Raw genomic sequence first — 23,125 nt, 5'->3', positions numbered from 1 at the left:
ATCAGCAGATGAATGGATAAGAAAGCTGTGGTACATATACACAATGGAGTATTACTCAGCCATTAAAAAGAATACTTTTGAATCAGTTCTAATGAGGTGGATGAAACTGGAGCCTATTATACAGAGTGAAGTAAGCCAGAAGGAAAAACATAAATACAGTATTCTAACGCATATATATGGAATTTAGAAAGATGGTAACAATAACCCGGTGTACGAGACAGCAAAAGAGACACTGATGTATAGAACAGTCTTATGGACTCTGTGGGAGAGGGAGAGGGTGGGAAGATTTGGGAGAATGGCAATGAAACATGTAAAATATCATGTAGGAAACGAGTTGCCAGTCCAGGTTCGATGCATGATGCTGGATGCTTGGGGCTGGTGCACTGGGACGGCCCAGAGGGATGGTATGGGGAGGGAGGAGGGAGGAGGGTTCGGGATGGGGAACACATGTATACCTGTGGCGGATTCATTTTGATATTTGGCAAAACTAATACAATTATGTAAAGTTTAAAAATAAAATAAAATTGGAAGATTTAAAAAAAAAAAAAAAAAAAAAAAAAAAAAGAATATATTTTACACATAGTAACTATGTAGTTCATTATTGTCAAAAAACTAGTGATGATTATTTTGAGGACTTTTTTTACATTAGCTTTGATATTATATATTAATATATGTATATAATTTATAATTATATATTTTTATAGTTATATTTCAAATGACAATTTTATGGTTATAGTAACAGCTGATTTTAATTTAAATCATTATTTTGCTTCTGTATAAGTCAGTTTTAGGTGAAAAAATAAGGATAATTATAATAAACTATGATAAAACAGCAAAATATAATATCTGTATTAATTTATATAATCAACTTCTTAAACTAGTTTTTTTAAAGCAAGTTATTTAGGAAACAGCAAGTTCAGCCTGATTTAGGTACAAAACTTGATTCCTTTTTATGTTATTGTTTATATCAGATATATCAGGGACTTTGAGAAGAAACTAAAATGATAAGAAAACATAGTCATAGATTTTAAATCTCCAATAAAGAGTAAATGTAAATTTTTTTATTGATGTCTCCGAATAGTTGGAAAAGTATCAGAAAAAAATCATCATGTCCAAGTCTGAGCAAAGTGATGAACATATTTAAGTTCGGTACATTCTTTTTCCTCTCACATTTATCTTATCCACGAATACTAAATACAAGCACTTTCCTAGCCTTTCTGTGGTTTCCACAGCAGGGTCCTGATCTCCCCCACCTTTATTGAAACCTATCATATATCATTCCCAGAATCTTCCCCCCTAATCAGAAATTACTGTTATATACACAATGCTTTTTTTTTCAGCTTGATGTTATAAGAACAGCTATAACTTCTTGATAAGAGCCCAATTTATTGCTTTTCCAAGAGTATTTGCATTCTAATAATGAGAAAAACAAAGTTCAACCTAAATGAGTGAATAACTAATGGTGACAATGAAGACACAGAAGTAAAACCAGGGAGAAAAATTATTTCCATTACTCAAATATGAATTTTTCTCAAATTTTAGTTTTCAAATTTAAATTTTATTTATTAATTTATTTAATAATTTTATTCAAAATTATTTTTTCAAAATTTAATGTTTACTCAAAATGTAAATTTCACCACTTAAAATGTAAATAATAGGCTATATGAACTATCAAGTTCGATACTTGGGTCAGGAAGATCCTCTGGAGGAGGAGGGCATGGAACTACACTCCAGTCTTCTCGGCTGGAAAATCGCATGGACAGAGGAGCCTATTGGACAGTAGTCCATAGGATCACAAATTGTTGAACACAACTGAAGTGACTTAGCACACATGCATATGAATCATAGGCTGTTATGCTCTTAATGATATAGTGCGTGTGTCCTCAGACACTCAGTCATGTCCAACTCTGATATGGTAGGAACCTTCAGTTTTAGGTGATTATATACAAACTTAATAAACACATTAGTTGTTATATTCTGTTTTAGAATCAGTTTCCTAAAATTTATATCTTACTATCCTATTTTATTTGTAAAAGTTAAATGTATCTTACCTACATTAAGAAGTACTAGGACTAGTGAACCTTTTATTTCGTTTTTTGCTGTTGTTTTGTTTTTTGTACTTTGCCACTATAATTTATTACAAGATATTGACTATTGTATATTATAGCTTGGCTTCCCTGGTGGCTCAGATGATAAAGTGTCTACCTGCAATGTGGGAGACCCAGGTCTGATCCCTGGGTTGGGAAGATCCCCTGGAGAAGGAAATGGTAACCCACTCCAATACTCTTGTTTGGAAAATCCATGGATGGAAGAGCCTGGTAGGCTATAGTTCATGGGTCACAAAAAGTCGGACACAACTGAACAACATCACTTCACTTATTGACTATTGTCCCTGTGCTATACAGTAGGCCCATGTAGTTCATACACAATTGCTTGCATCTGCAATCCCAAACTCCTAATTTATGTCTTCCCCAACATCACTCTCCCCTTTTGTAACCATAAGTTTGTTTTCTATGCTTGTGAGTCTGTTTCTGCTTTTTATTATATTTTATATTCAACATATATGACATAATACAATATTTGTCTTTCTCTAACCTACTCCACTCAGTGTGATAATCTCTATGTCCATCCATGTTGCTGCACATGGCATTGTTTAATTCTTTCTTATGACAGAATAGTATCCCATAAATATATATTTGTATATACTATATGTTCTTTATTCATTCATCTGTCAATAGACACTTAGATTGCTTCATGTCTTAGCTATTGTAAATAGTGCTAGTATGAATATTGGGATGCACGTATCTTTTTGAATTAGAGTTTTCTCCAGATGTATCCCCAGGCATGCAATTGTTGAAACAAATGATAACTCTAGATTCAGTTCTTTAGGGAAACCTCCATACTGTTTTCCATAGTGGCTGCACCAATTTACATTCCCACTAGCAGTGTCGGATGGTTCCTTTTTCTATTGAGGAATATTTTAAACAAGTTTCATACTAGGTGCTAAAAAGACAGTGGCACAACCTGCCCCTCTCACAGCCAGCATGGTACTGTATATTCTTAACTAAATTATCAATTCTATGTATATACACGTACACACATACATATATATATATGTGTGTGTGTGTGTGTGTGTGTGTGTATTCATAGATCAATTCAGTCACTCAGTCGTGTCTGACTCTTTTCGACCCCATGGACTGCGGCATGCTAGCTTTCTGGTCCATCACCAACTCCTGGAGCTTATTCATACTCATGTCCATCGAGTTGGTGTACACACATACAGAGGTTCATAAGAGAGCTTTTTACAAAGGTAAATGTTCAAATTGTGCCTGTATGAAATGGTGGGGTATAAGTTGTTCAGTACAAACTTCACAAAGGATCTTGTCATATATGTGAATCATGTGAGTTTATCAGTGTATTAGGGACAGGAACAGAATGAGTTAATCTATCATGGGCAAGAATGAGGGAAAACATGAATGAAGAATAAAAACATGGAATTACTATATGACATGCAGAACTAAATATGTTCCTAATACAGTAATTAATGCACTTCAGAAATTATGAAGAATCCTTTGTAATCAGATTTATGCATATCAGATTCAGGTAATGCATATGTGAAGTTAAATAGAATGATCTAAAGACCTGGACTGAGGATAATTAGTAAAAAGACCTGTTTCATTCACAAAAATAGATTTTATTTTCATTCTGAATTACTTAACAATTAAGCCAAAGTATTTTGATTGATCATCAGGTAGACCTGTAAAACTTTTTGCGCTTAGCAGTTTGTAAGTTGGTAACTGTGAATACAACAGGAAGAATTACTGAGTTTAATTTTTTCCAAAATTTTATTGTATTTCAAATAATTCTAATCATCCTTTAAGATGAGTAGAACATTTGGAATAAAAGATTTAGAAACTAATGACTTGATTATGGGAAGCTATTTATTTCATTTAATACCATTATGTATATGTATAAAAATAAATCATATTTTCTATATGACAAATTCTCAAATGTGTCTATTTGAATTCATAATAATGCCATGATTAGAGCATGAATAGCAAATAATATAAATAATACATACCAAAAAATTGATAGCAGATATTGCGACTTGCCTATATCCAAATGCTAGAAAACAGAAAAAGATAAACAACATTCATTTTTTGGATTTACATACTGTAGACATAATTCAGGCAAGGTTTATTGGCTATCACTACCCTCTAAATTGAAAGCACTGTGTGATATGTAATTGAGCTTTTGGAATGATACTTTTGCAATCTGCAGAGATGGTAATATTCTTGCTTTCTACATACACTTTTCTGCTAGTGACCTAATGATATTTAGAATATAAATGCAGTCTATTCATAATTTTTATTATTAAACATTTTAAAAGCAGGTTTGATCTATCCTGTTTATCACTAATTTTTAATGAATTAATTCAGTTTTATTTTTGGCTGCATTGAGTCCTCTTTCCTGTACACAGGCTTCTCTCTAGCTGTGGTGTGGGGGCTTCTTGTGGTGGCTTCTCTTGTTGCAGAGCACAGGCTCTAGGCACAGTGGTCTCAGCAGTAGTGGCTTCAGGGCTCTAGAGCACAGGATCAGTCATTGTGATGCACAGGTTTTGTTGCTTTGCACCATGTGGGATCTTCTCAGACCAGAGATCGACCAGTGTCCCCTGCATTGCAAGATGGATTCTTAACCACTAGACCCCTTGGAAGCCACGTTTTTGTCAGTGTAAGTTTGTCAGTGTAAAAGCACATTAGTATGACCTAGTGTGTAAATGAAATCAATATCTCTTTTTAATGTTCAACAGTAAGAAAAATGCTAATAATCATAATTTTTCATGTCAATGTATGGCAAAAACCACTACAATATTATAAAGTAATTAGCCTCCAATTAAAATAAATTAAATTAAAAAATAATACTTTTTATTTTTGCATTGATGTTTTGCAACATATAGTATTTTAAGAGTTTTGAATATTTTCAACATGAAAACAAATACATGGAGCAAGTGCTATTTTTCTCATCATTTGGTAAAATATATATACATATATATATTCTTTACATAATTTGTCAAATCTTGAAGAGTAATGGACAAAATGGAATTTGAAGCAGAGTTCTAAATTCACCTTGTTTATAGTAGAGAAGTTTGAATATAGAAAATAATGAAAATGAAGTTTTCTAATAAGCTCATTATCTATATTAATAGTTGCATTTCTTCTAGTTTTATTTATTGGGCTGGCCAAAAATAATCCATTCATGTTTTCCTGTAACATCTTATGGAAAAATTGGAAACTACTTTTTAGGCAACCCAATAAATTGTGTTTATTTTTGTAAACACATCTACAAATTACACATTAGTGTAATTACTCATTTTGAATCCTGGATTTTTTAACATAAGAATATATTTAAAGTATTTTCGGATATTATAAACATTCATTGTCAAAGGTATGATAGAAATTGCATCATATTGTATAATATAGTTCATAAAATTTAATGTGAATATTATATATTTATTAATGTAATTATATTAAATATATTCTAAATATTACATAGGAGGATCTATGCAATATTTAATTTAAGAGCTAAAAGGAGGGATTTGTTGTAATCAGGAAGATCAGGGAGGACTTTGAATACATAACTGAACTTTTATCTAAAAAGTGAATAGATGTTAACACATGGAAGAGAGGGGTTCAGAACCATCATGCATCAAGACTGTGAAGATATGCTTTGTTTTTATTGTTTTGTTTTGTTTTCATTTTTAGTGAGAATAAATAATGACATGATAAAAAGGTATTGGACCAAAGAGTGTAATTTTAAAGTATTTTATATTTATTTCTCCAAATAAGTTGTAGATAAGATAATTTGAAACAAGCTTTCTAGAAAAAACATTAGATACCATTAAAATTGTCTATAATGTTTTTATAATTTGTATAATATTTCACATATAGATCGACAAAATGTAGGTCATTTTTTCTTTAGTGCTTTTGAGACTAAACATTTTTATATATTAAGCTTCCTGTACATATGCATTCTGGTTAGTAGTTAATAGAATGTTCTTGCCACTGGGCAGTTCAATTATGATAATATATTTTTCTTATTTATTTCAAGTATTGTTCAAGGATGTAAAATGATCTTCCTAATGGTATATGTGTTGGAAATACATACCAACAGATTGCTTTTCATTTGTTAATGTGTGTAAATGTGTAGATGCTATTTATTTTATGCAGTCAAATCTATTGATAATAAGGCTATAAAAATGTGGAACTATTTGTATAGAGAATGCAGAAAGAAGTGAAAAAAATAATTGATACAATGGACAAGGAACAATTATTTAAATTATAAAAACATAAAAATAACAGAAACTTTTAATAATCATGTATGTAGTAAATAAAAAAATATCCTGAATTAAACACTTGAGTATGTATTGAGTTGGTCAAAAAGTTCCTTCACATTTTTAAGTTAAAAATAAAAGACACGTTTTTCATTTTCACCAAGAACTTTATTGAACATTGAATTCACCATTTTGTTTCACTACCTTCTGCTATTTTTCAAGAAACTTCATAATCCCATCTTCTCAAACCTTTTTGTTTTCTTGAGCAAAGAACTATCACAGGTGCCTTTTACAGCCTTACAGGGAATAGAATTTTTTCCCTTAAGAGAATTCTGTAAAGATCAAAATAAATGGACACCCAGAGTTGCAACGTCTGGTGAATACTGCAGATGTAAAGTTTTAACAGTTTTCGCCTAGTCATCAAAGAAACACACAGTCTTATGTTATTCTGATGGAAAATTACACAGTTTCTACTGACTAATTCCAGACACTTTTCGTCAAGTGCTGCTTTCAATTGGTCTAATTGGGAGGAATACTTTTTAGAATTAATCATTTGATTTTTCAGAAGGAGTTCATAATAGAACATTTCAATCCCACCATATACACGGCATCACATCCTTTGGATGAAGACTGATCTTCCGTGTGGTTGGTGGTGGTTCCTTTCACTTGCCACATAGTCACTTCTGTACTACTTGATTGCAGAGTATCCAGATTTCATTGCTTGTCACAATTTGTTTTAAAAAATGGAATGTTTCTCTATATGTTTAAATAAAGAATCACATGTGGAAATGTAGTCAAGAGATTTTTTTCCCCTTAACTTATATAGAATACAAACACCAAAACGATTAACATTAACCAAGTTGGTGCAAATGATTTTCAGCACTTTATTTGAATAAATTGAATGTATCAGCTATCTCCCATTGATTTTTTCAGTTAGTGTCTCAATTTGATGACTACCAACTGCAACTGGTCTACCCAACCATGGTGCATCGTCCAGTAAGAAATCTTCAGTACAAAACTTTGCAAACCACCTTTGACACATTTGATCAGTCACAGTACCTTCTATATACATGGTGTAAATCAATTTTTGTGTTTCAGTTATATTTTTACCTTTCTTGAAATGATAACACAAAAGGTGCCAAAAATTTTGCATTTTATGTTCCATCTTCAATATTAAAAGGCTACATAAAAATTCACCAATTTCTATACGTAATTTTTTTAAAAAACTGCACACTGTAATGACAGCTGTCATAATAAAATCTAACAGAATTGTTTTGAATGAAGTTAAAGACAATTAAGCAGACTACAGATATCTTATGGGAAAAAATAAATGAACTTTTTGGCCAGTCTAATGTCAAAAGATGGAGAAGGCAATGGCACCCCACTCCAGTACTCTTGCCTGGAAAATCCATGGACAGAGGAGCCTGGTAGGCTGCAGTCCATGGGGTCACTAAAAGTTGGACACGACTGAATGACTTCACTTTCACTTTTCTCTTTCATGCATTGGAGAAGGAAATGGCAACCCACTCCAGTGTTCTTGCCTGGAGAATCCCAGGGACAGGGAAGCCTGGTGGGCTGCCGTCTATGGGGTCGCACAGAGTTGGACAGAGTCGGACATGATTGAAGCGACTCTTTGCGACCCCATAGATGGCAGCCCACCAGGCTCCCCCATCCCTGGGATTCTCCAGGCAAGAACACTGGAGTGGGTTGCCATTTCCTTCTCCAATAGCATAGCATAGCAATGTCAAAAGAACATATATAAAGTGAAAGCACAGAAAAATATGATGAAAAAATTAGACACACATAAAAATACAATCATTGTTTCTTTCATTTTTATAATTGTGAGGTTGAATGAAAGATTACATTATATTGTATGCATTCAGGTGTTAAAGAAAATTTACAATGGAAATAATACAAAAATTGGCTCAAATCTTCTGCAACTCTTAAGTATCTGAACTTAATAGAGCATGCAGTTTGATTACAGTTTTTTAATCTAAAATAACTTTTAACTTGTTTAATTAGTATGCTTGTTTATTTTCATTAAATATGATTATTTAATAAGATTCTAAATACTTGGCTGAAAAAGTTTTTATATGTATCTTTACTCTTTTTGTCATAGTCTTTTCTATAATGTTAGTATTTTTGCTTTTAGATTCAATGCTGATTTAGGAATGGATTTTTAAGTATCTAGTTTTAAAATTATTGTTTAAAAAGTTTTTGTGTTTGTCTATGTTTTCAGATTTAGTTCATCTCATTCAAAGATAATGTAGTTTGTACTACCTTTTTTTTGTTTTCAGATTCCACATATAAGCCCATTTACAAAGCAGATATAGAGTCACAGAGTAGTAAACATAATTATGGTTACAAAAGGGCAAAGTGGGAGACGGACAAATTGGGAAACTGATATTAATATATACACAACTCAGCTGATAAAGAATCTTCCTGCGGTACAGAGAACATCAATTTAATTCCTGGGTCAGGAAGATCCGCTGTAGAAAGGATAGGCTATCCACTCCAATATTCTTGGGCTTCCCTGGTGGTTTAGATAGTAAAGAATCCACCTTCAGTGCGGAAGACCTGGATTTGACCCATAGGTTAGGAAGATCTGGAGAAGGGAACGGCTACTCACTCCAGAACCTTGCCTGGAGAATCCCATGGAGAGGAGCCTGGCAGGCTACAGTCCATGGGGTCCCTAGGAGTGACTTTCACTTCATTTCATATATAAAATAGGGGCTTCCCTAGTGGCTCAAGAGTAAAGAATCTGCCTGCAATGAAGGAAACCCAGGTTTGATCCCTGGGTTTGGGAAGATACCCTGGAGGAGGGCATGGCAACCCTCTCTAGTATTCTTGCCTGGAGAGTTCCACGGATAGAGGATCCTGGAGCACCACAATCCATAGGGTCACACAGAGCCTAACACAACTGAAGCGACTGAGCAACAGCAGCATATATAAAAGAGATAATAAGAACCTCCTGTATAGCACAGGAAATTCTATTCAATATACTGTAATGACATTTATAAGAATAGAATCTGAAAAGGAGTGGCTATATGTATAACTGATTCGATTTGCTTTGTAGCAGAAACTAACACAATGTTGCAAATCACTATACTCCAATAAATAATAAATTAAAAAAAAAAAAAAAAAAGATAGTGTAGAGTAGTCCTACTTTGGAGAAACAGCATTGAATTTTCCCTGTGGCTCAGTTGGAAGAGAATCTGTCTGCAATGCAGGAGACTTGGATTAGATCCCTGGGTTGGGAAGATCCCCTGGAGAAGGAGAAGGCTAACCACTCCAATAATCTGGCCTGGAAAATTCCATTGACTGTATAGTTCATGGGATTGCAAAGAGTCAGATAGGACTGAACAACTTTTCCACTAATTTCACTGTCAATATAAAATCAAAAAGTTTAACCTTAAGTTCTAAGTAAGCATTATAAAAGGGAAATAATCCATTGTGTATATGTACCACAGCTTTCTTATCCACTCATCTGCTGATGGATTCATGTTGATGTATGGCAAAACCAATACAATATTGTAAAGTAATTAACCTCCAATTAAAATAAATTTTAAAAAAAGGGAAAGAATCACTCTTTAAAAATCATTGGCTGAGATAATGAATGCAGGGTAGATCTTTTTGTAGATTAAAGCAGAAAAGTGAAATTCTGAGGAAAAAATTAAATGTAACAAATGTCATAATCATTTGACAAAGTTAGATCTGCTGGATCCCATTATTAGGCTTCCACTCCACTAAGTCACTTCAGTCGTGTCTGACTCTGTGTGACCCCATAGACGGCAGTCCACCAGGCTTCCCTGTCCCTGGGATTCTCCAGGCAAGAACACTGGAGTGAGTTGCCATTTCCTTCTCCAATGCATCAAAGTGAAAAGTGAAAGTGAAGTCGCTCAGTCGTGTCCAACTCATAGCGACCCCATGGACCACAGCCTACCAGGCTCCTCCGTCCATGGGATTTTCCAGGCAGGAGTACTGGAGTGGGGTGCCATTTCCTTCTCCGTTTTAGGCTTCAATATGGGCTAATTATCTTAGGCCCACACCAATATTGTTACAGACTTAGTGGTGCCCCCTAATAGTTAGATGTTGAAGCCATAAATTTCAATATAATGGTATTTAGAGATTCCCTGATATTTCAGTTGGTAAAGAATCCTCCTGCAATGCAGGAGACCCCAGTTCAATTGCTGTGTGAGGAGATCTGCTGGCGAAGGGATAGGCTACCCATTCCAGTATTCTTGGGCTACCCTTGTGACTCAGCTGGTAAAGAATCCGCCTGCAATGCGGGAGACCTGAGTTTGATCCCTGATTTGGAAGATCCCCTGGAGAAGGGAAAGGCTACCCACTCCAGTATTCTGGCCTGGAGAATTCCATGGACATGAGCTAATTATTGTAGGGATCCCACTATTGCTATAGGTTTAGTGGTGTCCCCTCATAGTTAGAGGTTGAAACCATAAGTTTTAATAAAATTGTATTTAGAGATGGAACTTTGGGGAATTAAGTTTAGATGAGATCATGAGAATAGGGCCCTTGTGATGGGACTAGTATCTTTGAGAAATGCCAGAAAGCTTGCTTTTGCTCTTCACCATGTGAGCAGTCAGTGATAAGGGAGGCATCAACAAGTCAGAAAGAGAGTCCCCACTACAGAACCCCACCTGCCAACACCTTGATCTTGGACTTTCCAGGCTGAATATTTGTGAGAAATAATCCCTCTGGATTAAGCCAATCGGTGGTATTCTGTTAGAGCTATCAGTGCACACTAAGAAGTGATCAATTTAAAAAATTTAAGCTTTTTCTCAGTTCAGTTCAGACGCTCAGTCATGTCTGACACTGACTTCATGGAATGTAGCACCCCAGGCTTTCCTGTCCATCATCAACTCCCAGTGCTTGCTCAAACTCATGTCCATCTAGTCAGTGATGCCATCCTACCATCTCATCCTCTGTCATCCCCTTCTCCTTCTATCAATCTTTCCCAGCATCAGGGTCTTTTCCAATGAGTCAGCTCTTCATATCAGGTGGCCAAAGGATTGGAGTTTCAGCTTCAGCATCAGTCCTTCCAAAGAATATTCAGGACTGATTTCCTTTAAGATGGACTGGTTGGATCTCATTGCAGTCTAAGAACCTCTCAAGAGTCTTCACCAACACCAGTTCTAAAGCATCAATTCTTCAGCTTTCTTTACAGTCCAACCCTCACATCCATACATGACTACTGGAAAAAACATATCTTTGACTAGACAGATCTTGTTGGCAAAGTAATGTCTCCACTTTTTAGTATGTTGTTTAAGTTCCTCATAGCTTTTCTTCCAAGGTGCAAGCGTTCTTTAATATCATGGCTGTAACCACCATCTGCAGTGATTTTGGAACCCAAGAAAATAAAATCTGTCACTGTTTCCATTCTTTTCCCATCTGTTTGTCATGAATGATGTGACCAGATGTGATGATCTTAGTTGTTTGAATGTTGAGTTTTATACCCGCTATTTAACTTTCCTCTTTCACTTTTATAAAGAGATCTTTAGTTCTTCTTCACTCTCTTCCATAAGGTGGTGTCCTCTCCATATCTGAGGTTACTGATATTTCAAATCCTGACAATCTTGATGTGAGTTTGTTCTTCAGCCAGCCTGGCATTTCTCTTGATGTACTCTATAAGTTAAATAAGCAGGGTGACAATATACAGCTTTGACATATTCTTTTCCCAATTTGGAACCATTCCATTGTTCCATGTCCAGTTCTAACTGTTGCTTCTTGACCTGCGTACAGATTTCTCAAGAAGCAGGTCAGGTTGTCTGGTATTCCCATCTCTTTAAGAATTTTCCACAGTTCGCTGTGATCCACACAGTCAAATGCTTTAGCATAGTCAATAAAGCAGAAGTATATGTTTTTCTGGAACTCTCTTTCTTTTTCTATGATCCAATGGATGTTGACAATTTGATCTCTGGTTCCTTTGCATTTTCTAGATACAGCTTGAACATCTGGAAGTTCTCAGTTCATGTACTGTTGAAGTCTGGCTTGGAAAAAAATTAGTATTATTTTGCTAGCATGTGAATGAGTGCAATTGTAAGGTAGTTTGAACATTCTTTGACATTGCCTTTCTTTGGAATTAGAATGAAAACTGACTTTCCCAGTCCTGTGGTCATGGCTGAGTTTTCTAAATTTGCTGGCATATTAAGTGTACCACTTTCACAGCATCATCTTATAGGATTTGAAATAGTTCAGCTGGAATTGCATCACTTCCACTAGCTTTATTCGTAGTGATTTTACTAAGGCCCACTTGACTTCAGACTCCATGATGTCTGGCTCTAGGTTCATGATCATACCATCGTGGTTGTCAGGGTCATAAAGATATATTTTGTATAATTCTTCTGTGTATTCTTGCCACCTTTACTTGATATCTTCTGCTTCTCTTAGGCCCATACCATTTCTGTCCTTTACTGAGCCCATCTTTGCATGAAATGTTCCTTTGGTATCTCTAGTTTTCTTGAAGAGATCTCTAGTCTTTCCCATTCTGTTTTTTTTTTTTTTTTTTTTTCTCTATTTGTTTGCATTTATCACTGAGAAAGGCTTTCTTATCTCTCCTTACTATTCTTTGGAACTCTGCATTCAAATGGGTGTATCTTTCCTTTTCTCCTTTGCCTTTCACTTCTTTTCTTTTCTCAGCTATTTGTAAGGCCTCCTCAAACAACCATTTTGCATTTCTTTTTCTTGGGGATGGTCTTGATCCCTTCCTCCTATACAATGTCATGAACCTCTGTCCATAGCTCTTCAGGCACTCTGTATATCAGATCTAATCCCTTGAATCTTTTTCTCACTTCCACTGTATTATCATAAGGGATTTGATTTAGGTCATACCTGAATAGTCTAGTGGTTTTCCCACTTTCTTCAATTTAAGTCTGAATTTGGCAATAAGGATTTCATGATCTGAGCCACAGTCAGTTCCCTTGTCTTCTTTTTGCTGTCTGTATAGAGCCTCTCCATTTTTGGCTGCAAAGAATATAATGAGTCTAACTTCATTATTGACCATCTGGTGATGTCCATGTGTAGAATCATCTCTTGCTGTTGGAAAAGGGTGTTTGCTATGAACAGTACGTTCTGTTGGCAAAACTATTAGCCTTGGCCCTGCCAAACTTGCCTGTTACTTCAGGTATCTCTTGACTTCCTGCTTTTGCGTTCCAGTCCCCTGTGATGAAAGGGACATCTTTTTTTTGGTGTTCATTCTAGAAAGTCTCATTGGTCCTCATAGAACTGTTTAACTTCAGCTTTTTCAGCATTAGTGGTTGAGGTGTAGACTTGGATTACTGGGATTTTGAATGGTTTGCCTTGAAATTGAACAGAGATCATTCTGTCATTTTTTGAGATTATACCCAAGTACTGGATTTAGGACTCTTTTGTTGACTATAAGGGCTACTCCATTTCTTCTAAGGGATTCTTGCCCAAAGTAGTAAATAGAATCGTTAAATTCGTTAAATTAAATTCGTTAAATTAAAATCGTTAAATTCGTTAAATTAAATTCGTTAAATTAAAATCGTTAAATTCACCCATTCTAGTCCATTTTAGTTCACTGATTCCTAAGATGTGGATGTTCACTCTTGCTATCTCCTGTTTGACCACTTCCAATTTGCCTTGATTCATGGACCTAACATTCCAGGTTCCTATGCAATATTGATCTTTACAGCATCAGACTTTACTTTCATCATCAGTCACCTCAATAACTGGGTGTTGTGTTCACTTTGGCTCTGTCTCATCAATGTTTTTTGAGTTATTTCTCCACTCTTCTCTAGTAGCATATTGGGCACCTACCAACATGGCGAGTTCATCTTTCAGTGTCATATATTTTTGCTTTAAGCTTCTCCTACTTAGATCAAAATTTAAGATCAAGTTGATGTGATTTTTTTTCCCAGAAAATGTCTATCCAGAATATATTGATTTGGCCTACTAAGGGCTGACTAGCCTTTTGCTCAGATTACTACTTTCTGTGCCAAAGTGCTGATTCTGTTCCAGTTATTTGCTGGTTGTGAGTGAACTGAATAAGGGATGTGTAGTACCAACCACTGTCAGATGTTACTGACCATGATGTGCATCTGTTAGTTATAGAGTGATATGTAGACTGAGAGCTAGCTGCAAAGGTTGTACTTTGTGTCACTGCAATTCACATGTGTGGTAACTGAAACCTGAAGTGTGGATTTAGGGGCTGGTATTATTTAACTGAACTATAAGAACTGAAATGCATGCATATCAGAGCCATGCAAAGCCTGCGGTGCCTATACATGATATTCACTCTCCACTTGGCATAGTTATTGTAATGCTCCATATATCTCCACAGAACTGGAATCCTACTTACATCATATTTATTGTAAAGTCTTAAGCATTGTAAAATTAAGCTTTTAGCATCTTAGTTTCCTAATATATAATGGGGATTATTAACAGTTACATAATGATATTTTTTCTCATTTAAATTATTTTGTACTTTTAAATTGGAGGATAGTTTACAATGTTATGTTGGTTTATGCCATACATCAATGTGAATCAGCCATAATTTATATATATATATATATATATATATATACACACACATATATACTCCTTTTCCTCTTGATTCTACATAACCCTCAAATGTTGTTTCTAATTCCAAAACAAATACCGATTTTACAGTTCTTGCCAAATAATACATTTTCCATAAGTATTTTGCACATATTAAGCACTGCTGCTGCTGCAGCTAAGTCGCTTCAGTTGTGTCTGACTCTGTGCGACCACTGAGACAGCAGCCCACCAGGCTCCCCCGTCCCTGGGATTCTCCAGGCAAGAATACTGGAGTGGGTTGCCATTTCCTTCTTCGATGCATGAAAGTGAAAAGTGAAAGTGAAGTCGCTCAGTCGTCTCCGATTCTGAGCGACCCCATAGACCGCAGCCTAACTGCAGCCTACCAGGCTCCTCCGTCCATGGGATTTTCCAGGCAAGAATACTGGAATGGGGTGCCATTGCCTTCTCCAAATATTAAGCACAGTTAACCTCTATTATTTTGCATCATATATATGAATGCAGCAATTTTCAGAGGCTCCTTTTCTTAAATAACATGAATCAAAAATATCTTTATTTTTTTTCTGTTCATGTTCTAAAGTTGGAAAGTACATTTTCAGATAAAATATTTTAAAATATAAGAGTTTTGTGAGATCAAGATCAGGGAATTTTTTTCCTTTCATATTCATAGTTCATTGGTTAGTATTTTGTTGTTCAGTCTCTCAGTCATATCCAGTTTTTTGTGACCCCATGGGCTGCAGCCCACCAGGCCTCCCTGTCCTTCACCATCTCCTGGAGCCTGCTCAAACTCATGTCCATTCAGTCAGAGATGCCATCCAACAATCTCATCCTCTGTCATCCCCTTTCTGCCTTCAATCTTTCCCAGCATCAGGATCTTTTCTGATGAGTCAGCTCTTTGCATCAAGTGGTCAAAGTGTTGGAGCTTCAGCTTCATTATTAGTCCTTCCAATGAATATTCAGGGTTGTTTTCCTCTAGGATTGACTAGTTTGATCTCCTTGCTGTTCAAGGGACTCTCAAGAGTCTTCTTCAACACCACAGTTCAAAAGCATCAATTTTTCAGCACTCAGCCTTCTTTATGGTATGACTCTCACATCCACACATGACTACTGGGAAAACCATAGCCTTGACTAGATGGACCTTTGTTGCCAAAATAATATCTCTGCTTTTTAAATGCTCTGGGTTTCTCATAGGTTTTCTTCCAAGGAGCAAGAGTCTTTTAATTTCATGGCTGCAGTTACCAATGACAGTGATTTTGGAACCCAAGAAAATAAAGTCTGTCACTGTTTTCATTGTTTCCCCAAGTATTTGCCTTAAAGAAATGGGACCGGGTACCATGATCTTAGTTTTTTGAATGTTGAGTTTTATGCCAGCTTTTTCACTTTCCTCTTTCACTTTTATGAAGAGGCTTTTCACTTCTTTTTTGCCATGAGGATGGTGTCATCTGCATATCTGAGGTTATTGATATTTTAAATCCTGGCAATCTTGATTCCAGTTTGTGCTTCATCCAGCCTGGCATTTTGCATGATGTACACTGCATGGAAGTTAAATAAGCAGGGTGAAAATATACAGCCTTGACATACTCCTTTCTCAATTTTGAACCAGTCAAATGTTACATGTCCAGCTCTAATGGTTGCTTCTTGACCTGCGTACAGAATTCTCAGGAGGCAGATGAGTTGGTCTGGTATTCCCATCTCTTTACAGAGAGTTAAAATTCTGAACACTGAAATCATTTGCTCTGATGGCTGAAGTAGATTTGCTGAATTTTGACAAAAACTCTGAATAATGTAATTCTCTGTGTCACTACTTCAAGTAAGGATATTAATTTAACATCTTTAAGGTTATCTTGTTTTATAAAATCTAAAATAAAGCTTGAATACATAATTTTATTCATTTATTTTCAAACTTAAAAGGTAGAAATTGACCACAAAAAACTCTCAATTAAGTGTGAAACATCACATATAATACTATGTGTATTATAATACATAATATATAATACTATGTGTCTTATAATACATAATATATAATACTATGTGTCTTATAATACATAAATAATATATAATACAAAGGCTCTGCTATGAGTGCCTTTTGGACTGCAGGAAAAGATGAGGAAAGGTCCACTGAAGATTTAAAAAATGGAATTCTTTGATCAGGACATGTATGTCTTTCCCAAGAATAGGAAATAAGGATTCAGGTTTTGTTACAGTGTGCATTGCACTAAATTGATTCATCTGCATCAAGGGATAAACATTTAATAAAGTTATAGGAAGCAATATGTCACAAGGGGAAAAAAAGCCTTATTTTTCTTTTTGAATTATATTTTTTAAAAATAACAATTATTTATTTAAAAACTCCTGAGAGTTTATTGTACATAATTATGTGATTATGTGGAATTTTTTTCATCTTTACCTTTTCATTTTACTGTCATTTTTGAGATTTATAATCAAGTTATATTTTTGCTACAGTTTCTATGGATAGAAAATAAATCAAAATATGTCAGTCAAATTTGATATTCTAATCCTACGTAAAAATTTAATGGAGTATGTGTGAAAGCAATTTAAAATTGATATATTTTCATTATTTTCTTATTCCTTTATGTGTGCCATGTCATGCATCATTTCTATGTACTTTAGAACAGAGTTTTGATGTTGGCAATTTAGCATGGTGATAGTTAAGAAGAAATTCTACATACATGGTGGTGTATACCGTGGATGATTAATGTAGTAGGCAATCCAAGAAGTGAATCCCCAATAAAAGGCACAACTCTACAAATAAAACAAAATAAAAGTTAAGGAATATATATACACATAACATAATTTGAATCCACCCCAAACATTAGTATTCCACATCACAGTATTTTGGTATAAAAAGGTTATAAATTTTCTAAGCCTGATAACTGGAATGCTTCTTCATCCAGTCAGGTAGCTAACATCTTAAAAACACCTATCTGATATCACTAAGAAAATGCATTTCTTTGCTCAACCCTTGTTAATAGAAATGAGTATTTAGGATACAGAGAAATGTAAAAATGTATTTTAGGAAGATTTTTCAAGAGTAGCTTTTGTCTGTCAGAAGGGAAGTAATAAAAATAATAAATATCTATTAGATAAGATTTACCAATAGTCATATCCCCAAAGTAAATGAATAATAGCATGAGTTACCTAATGTTTCTTAATTGATTATGAAGAGAAATGGACTAGTTTGGGTTTACTAGGTTATGATGCTGATCTAATACTAATGTGATGAATGTTAATACCTTCTTTCAAAAGAGAAGCTAGTCTAAATGATTTTTTGAGGTTTCTAAGAGTTCAAGAGTTTATTGCTTCATTTTAATGACAAAAATAGAACAGCTTCCTCTCCAAAAATTTTAGAAAGTAAATATTTGCTAAAACCCAGGAAGTTCTTAAAGATATAATTCATTTTGAAACCAAATTTTAAATAGGAAAATAAAATAAATTTAAATTGGAAAATTGAGTTATACCATATTGCCTAATGTACATTTCCATCTCAATATTCCGCAATGTTTTCTGTTTTCTTGATAATCATTTGATTGTTAATAGCATTTATATTCATCATTTTGGGGGACAGCAAAGATCCTGTCATTACACTGACAACAACCACAAATAGAGGATATAGCATCATCATTTTAGTCATACAAATTTATATTTATTAGAGGGCTTATGTTTCAGATTCTTCCTCTTCAAGTGGTACTTAGTCTGAATTCAGTGCTAAGTACTTTCAAAATTAAAGGTGCCTAAAAGTACCTTGTAACATAAGGTCATGGCAAATATTTTATGTAATATTATTTGTTGGGGTCAGCTCTGATGAACCAGATCACTCACAAAATGACATTTCAGCAGTTTAAGATATCCTGATACACCTGAACAGAAAAATCTAAGCTTGAGAGAAATAAGCATGATTAAATGATGATGCAGATGATCCTATACATAAAATTTATCAAAAACAATTAAAATTATAAAACATATCAGTGCCCACCTTTAGCAAATTTTTCAAAGATGTATGTCCTGAAGAAACCTTGTGAACAAATAAGGTTTCCAAAAGGTATCGGATATAGTGTATACAATGACAGAAGCAGGCCAAGCTAGAAGGAAATAAAACACAAACCCATTAAATTCCCTTCGAAAAATTTGGATCACCTTATGGATAAGATATTTTCATTTTTTTTTAGTTTGCTATTACTTTCCTTTCTATTTTTGAAGATAAATCTTTTAAAGTTAATTTTATTATAGTTAATTTACAATGCTGTTAGTTTCTGCCTTTCAACAAAGTGAATCAGTTACACATATCCACTATTTTTAAAATTATATTCCATATAGATTATTACAGAATATTGAGTATAGAGTTCCCTGTGCTATATAGTAGGTTTTTATTCATTATCTGTGCTATATTTAGTAGTGTACATCAATCCCAGTGTCCCAGTTCATCTTTTCCCCATCTTTCCCTTTTGGTAACTATAAGCTTGTCTTCTACATCTATGAGTTTATTTTTGTTTAGTAAATAGCTTCATCTATATTTATATAGTGTAACTTTCTCTTTATCAAGAAAATACTGGTTTTAATAACTAAAACACAAATGTTAGTTTTCATATTTTTATTTTATTTATTCTAGAAAATTTTTAAATTTAATATTAAAAGTACTGTTACAACAGTTTCTTTAAATTTACTTCTGATGACGCTCAAGATATTTTATAATACCAGTCATAAACAGTATGTTCACATCTTTCTGAGGAATATATATGTATATGTATGTGTGTGTATATATATATATATAAAGTACTTATAAATGTGATCATATGAAAATGGCTTAAATTTGAAGCAGAAAATTTACAACCTACTTAGAATGCATTTGACATGTTATAATATTCAAAATAGCTTTTCATTGCCTGGTTGTCCTTTAACAATTACCACAGATTGAAAAAGTTTGAATTTCACTTCCTATGGATTCAATGCAGCTTTTTTTTTCCAGTTTGTTTTCTTGCCTAACATATTGCAATATTTTGTGTCTCTTTATGTCATTTGTTTTTGTTGCTTTTCTAACCCATCACCTCTTCTTGTCATTTGTATAATTAATATATAAAAAGTGAGTGTCAAATACAGTTTATAGATGTATATTTCCTTGTTTATACTTAAAATATATTTCCATTAAAATACACACCTATTTTATTATGAATAAACATGTAAAATTTCAACAACTATGATTGCTATTCAAGAAAATCAATATTTATCAAAGATCATATATTAAACCAATAAATGTTAAGCACAAAAATCAGCATTTCATCTACAACATGTAAAATCAAACACTGAATCTACACTGTATGTTTATAAAACCACAATGAATTGATGATTTCAGGTACTAATGAGTAACTTTGGGAAAAACAGATAAACAAAAAGCAACATACCTAAATCATTAGTTAATATATCACTGTTCATTAATTCATAAAAATAAAACTGCACCTGTTATGAGAGAGATGTTCTACATGGTGTATAGATCTATGAACAATAGGCAAATTCTGAAAGAAGTGAGAGAGTACTGTGTATGTATTTGGGGGCAAAGCTTTCTAGACAGTAACAGAAACAAAAGCAAAAGTTCTGATGTAGGAAGTTGTCTGTGGGTTCAAGGGACTGACAAAATCAGTATCTCTCATAACTAGCTGGTTCAGATGTAGAAGTATTTGCATAAACACCTGAGAAATAGAATTTTACATCTTGTAAGAAAGCAGAAAAATTGTCTTTTGCCCAACAATGAAGCAGAGCACTGAATGAGAAATTTCAGTTTAAGCTATGATTAAGTTAGTCCACTTATTTAATTTTTATTATACCATTAGGGCATAGAGATTAGCATAGCAGATAGCAATGGCTTAATAGTTGGATTTACACCACTTTGTACATTATTGATAACTCACCAAGTATGATTTCATTTCAAAATATTTAATTATGTTTGAAAAAGTGAAAGTCACTCAGCCCTGTCCAATTCATTTGAGACCCCATGGACTATACAGTCCATGGAATTCTCCAGGCCAGAATACTGGAGTGGGTAGCCATTCTCTTCTCCAGGGGATCTTCACAACCCAGGAATCGAACCCAGGACTCCTGCATTGTAGGTGGATTCTTTACCAGCTGAGCCACCAGGGAAGCCCTAATTATAGTTGACTTTAATTCAAACATAAAATCTTTCTCTTTCCAGTGCTAAACTAATAGAACATTGATAAGTAGGTTTGGATCCATTTCTTTTTTCCAGTTGTAATATTTGAAGATTTCTTATGTTTTATCAACTAAGTTTCAAGATATGAGGACTGTTAAAAAGAAACTTTATAAAGTTTTAAGGCAGTCATTGTATCAGGTTTTTTTGTCAGTGTAAGAGATTTTGCTAACAATGGATACTGAATTGCAGAAGGCACAGTGTAAGAATTCCAGGAATTGATGGAAGTTCAGTAAAAGCAACAAATAGAAGGTTTTAGAGCATATTTAAGTGGAGTATGAGATATGAGGGATGATCTGAATGTGGGGAGTTCATAAGGTCAGAGACCTAAACAAGGACAAAGTATCCAAATTTCAAAAGCTGTTTTGTTGTTTTTTGTTTGTTTGTTTTGTGTTTGTATTTAAGGCAGATATTCAAACTGTGGATACTGAGCACAGGAAAGTTTTCTCTGGCTACTTTTTCATCCCTGATGTTGCAGTTAAAGCCTTAAGGAGATGCACATACGGCAAATTTACATCTAGATCACTGGATCCCTCTGCTGGGAGGGACCATGGCAGTTTTGAGTATGTGTCTGCTCTCTAAAATACTATTGACTGAATAAAGAACATTTGCATTACATCAAGCCATGGGCCACCATTTCACTACTTGAGGAGCATAGAGATCATGCTGGAGATCTGTCCTTAGTCCTAGTATGTAGAGTTTTGTAAGAGATTCAAAGAATTTGGGGGCAGTTGAGTCACAAAAGAAGTGAAACCTAGCAGAAAAATGCTCTGGAATATGAGTCAAAGTTACTTAGAAGAAGTAACTTTGGATTATATGTCAGGTGGATATGGGGTTTGAAATTTCATCTTTTTAACTTTGAGAAATGACATAATCTGTCCTGAAACTGAATTGTCTTAGAGATCTTGGGATTATTTTATAGACCTCTACTAGACACTTAACTTTCAAAAATAGTTTGTGTGTATCTACTCTGAATGATTTCATGTAAATTTAACATATTTGTGCTTTAGAAAGAATGTGGCACCCATGCATTTATCACTGAGATGTTATAAAACATGCCATGTTTGTGTTTAAGAATAGCAACCAACTATCAGTCAATTCCTTTGACAATGTTGCTGGGTAAAAAAAGAAAAAGGTCCTCCCTCCATGCTGTGATATATATCTGGTACACATTATTATTATATGTCTAATCTGAAAAATGAGGGCAATTACATTCTCCAATAAACTCTCCACCCCAGACTCTTTCTAAATGATTTGGGAATTCTCTTCACTTAAGAAAAAGAAAGACTGACTTTCATGTTACCAAAGGACCTGAACAACTTGTCCTATACTAGCCTGACCATGATCCCTGAGATCCAACCTTCTCTTGCCTCCTGTGCACATGCTCCATACGCTTTCTCTCTGCTCCTACAAAGCATCAAACTTCTATGTACCACAGATAATTTCCATATTAATATTTCTCAGATTTACTAGTTTGGCAATCTCACATACTTTCATAAAACATAGAAAATATTTAAACATAACTTTCTTTAAAAAGCCCATCTCAGAACACACATCCAGTTCAGGTTCCTTTCTTTTCATACTCTAAAAAGCCCAATGTAAAATAAATTTGTATGTAATTGTTTCATGCCTCTATTCATTCAAAACATTACTATTGAGTGTTTTTTAAAAATCATGTAATGTATTATTAACATAAAAGATTGAACATCAAAAGACACTCATTATATAACTTAAATTCATAGAGTGAAAAACACAAATGACTATGTAAATATATAATTTTAAAGTAATAAAATGTATAAAGGGAAATATTTTAGTAGCATATTTCTCATGGAAGGAATAGAAATGCTAACACTGATAAGAAATATTGAGCTTTATGTGAAGTTTGAATAAGAGATAAGAAAGTGAAAGGCCATGAAGAAAGGTTGGAGGAAGAGGGATGGCGTGTGTAGATACCCTTGTGAGAAAGGGCATGGCAGATATCAGAACAAGAAGGGTGGGCATTGTGGCTGTAGTACAGAAGTAAGAGTGAATGAAAGATTAGT

General features: G+C 34.2%; 1 protein-coding gene across 2 annotated transcripts in view; it reads right to left on the bottom strand.

Moving 5' to 3' along the window:
- Positions 1-23,125, bottom strand: part of TECRL (trans-2,3-enoyl-CoA reductase like) — a 142,895-nt gene that overhangs the window by 21,142 nt on the left and 98,628 nt on the right. For both annotated transcript variants that reach the window (XM_086407640.1, XM_086407642.1), the window contains 3 exons: positions 18,861-18,966; positions 17,557-17,629; positions 4,082-4,125 (listed from right to left, as the gene is read on the bottom strand). In XM_086407640.1, the coding sequence (XP_086263766.1) occupies positions 4,082-4,125; positions 17,557-17,629; positions 18,861-18,966 (223 nt within the window). The remainder of the gene's footprint in view (positions 1-4,081; positions 4,126-17,556; positions 17,630-18,860; positions 18,967-23,125) is intronic.

This window comes from Bos grunniens, chromosome 6, assembly GCF_055505025.1.
Source record: "Bos grunniens cultivar Pamir isolate PY7600 chromosome 6, Bosgru_T2T1.0, whole genome shotgun sequence".
NCBI lineage: Eukaryota > Metazoa > Chordata > Mammalia > Artiodactyla > Bovidae > Bos > Bos grunniens.
The sequence above is the reverse complement of the archived record's forward strand: the minus strand, read 5'-3'. Positions and strand labels throughout refer to the sequence as shown.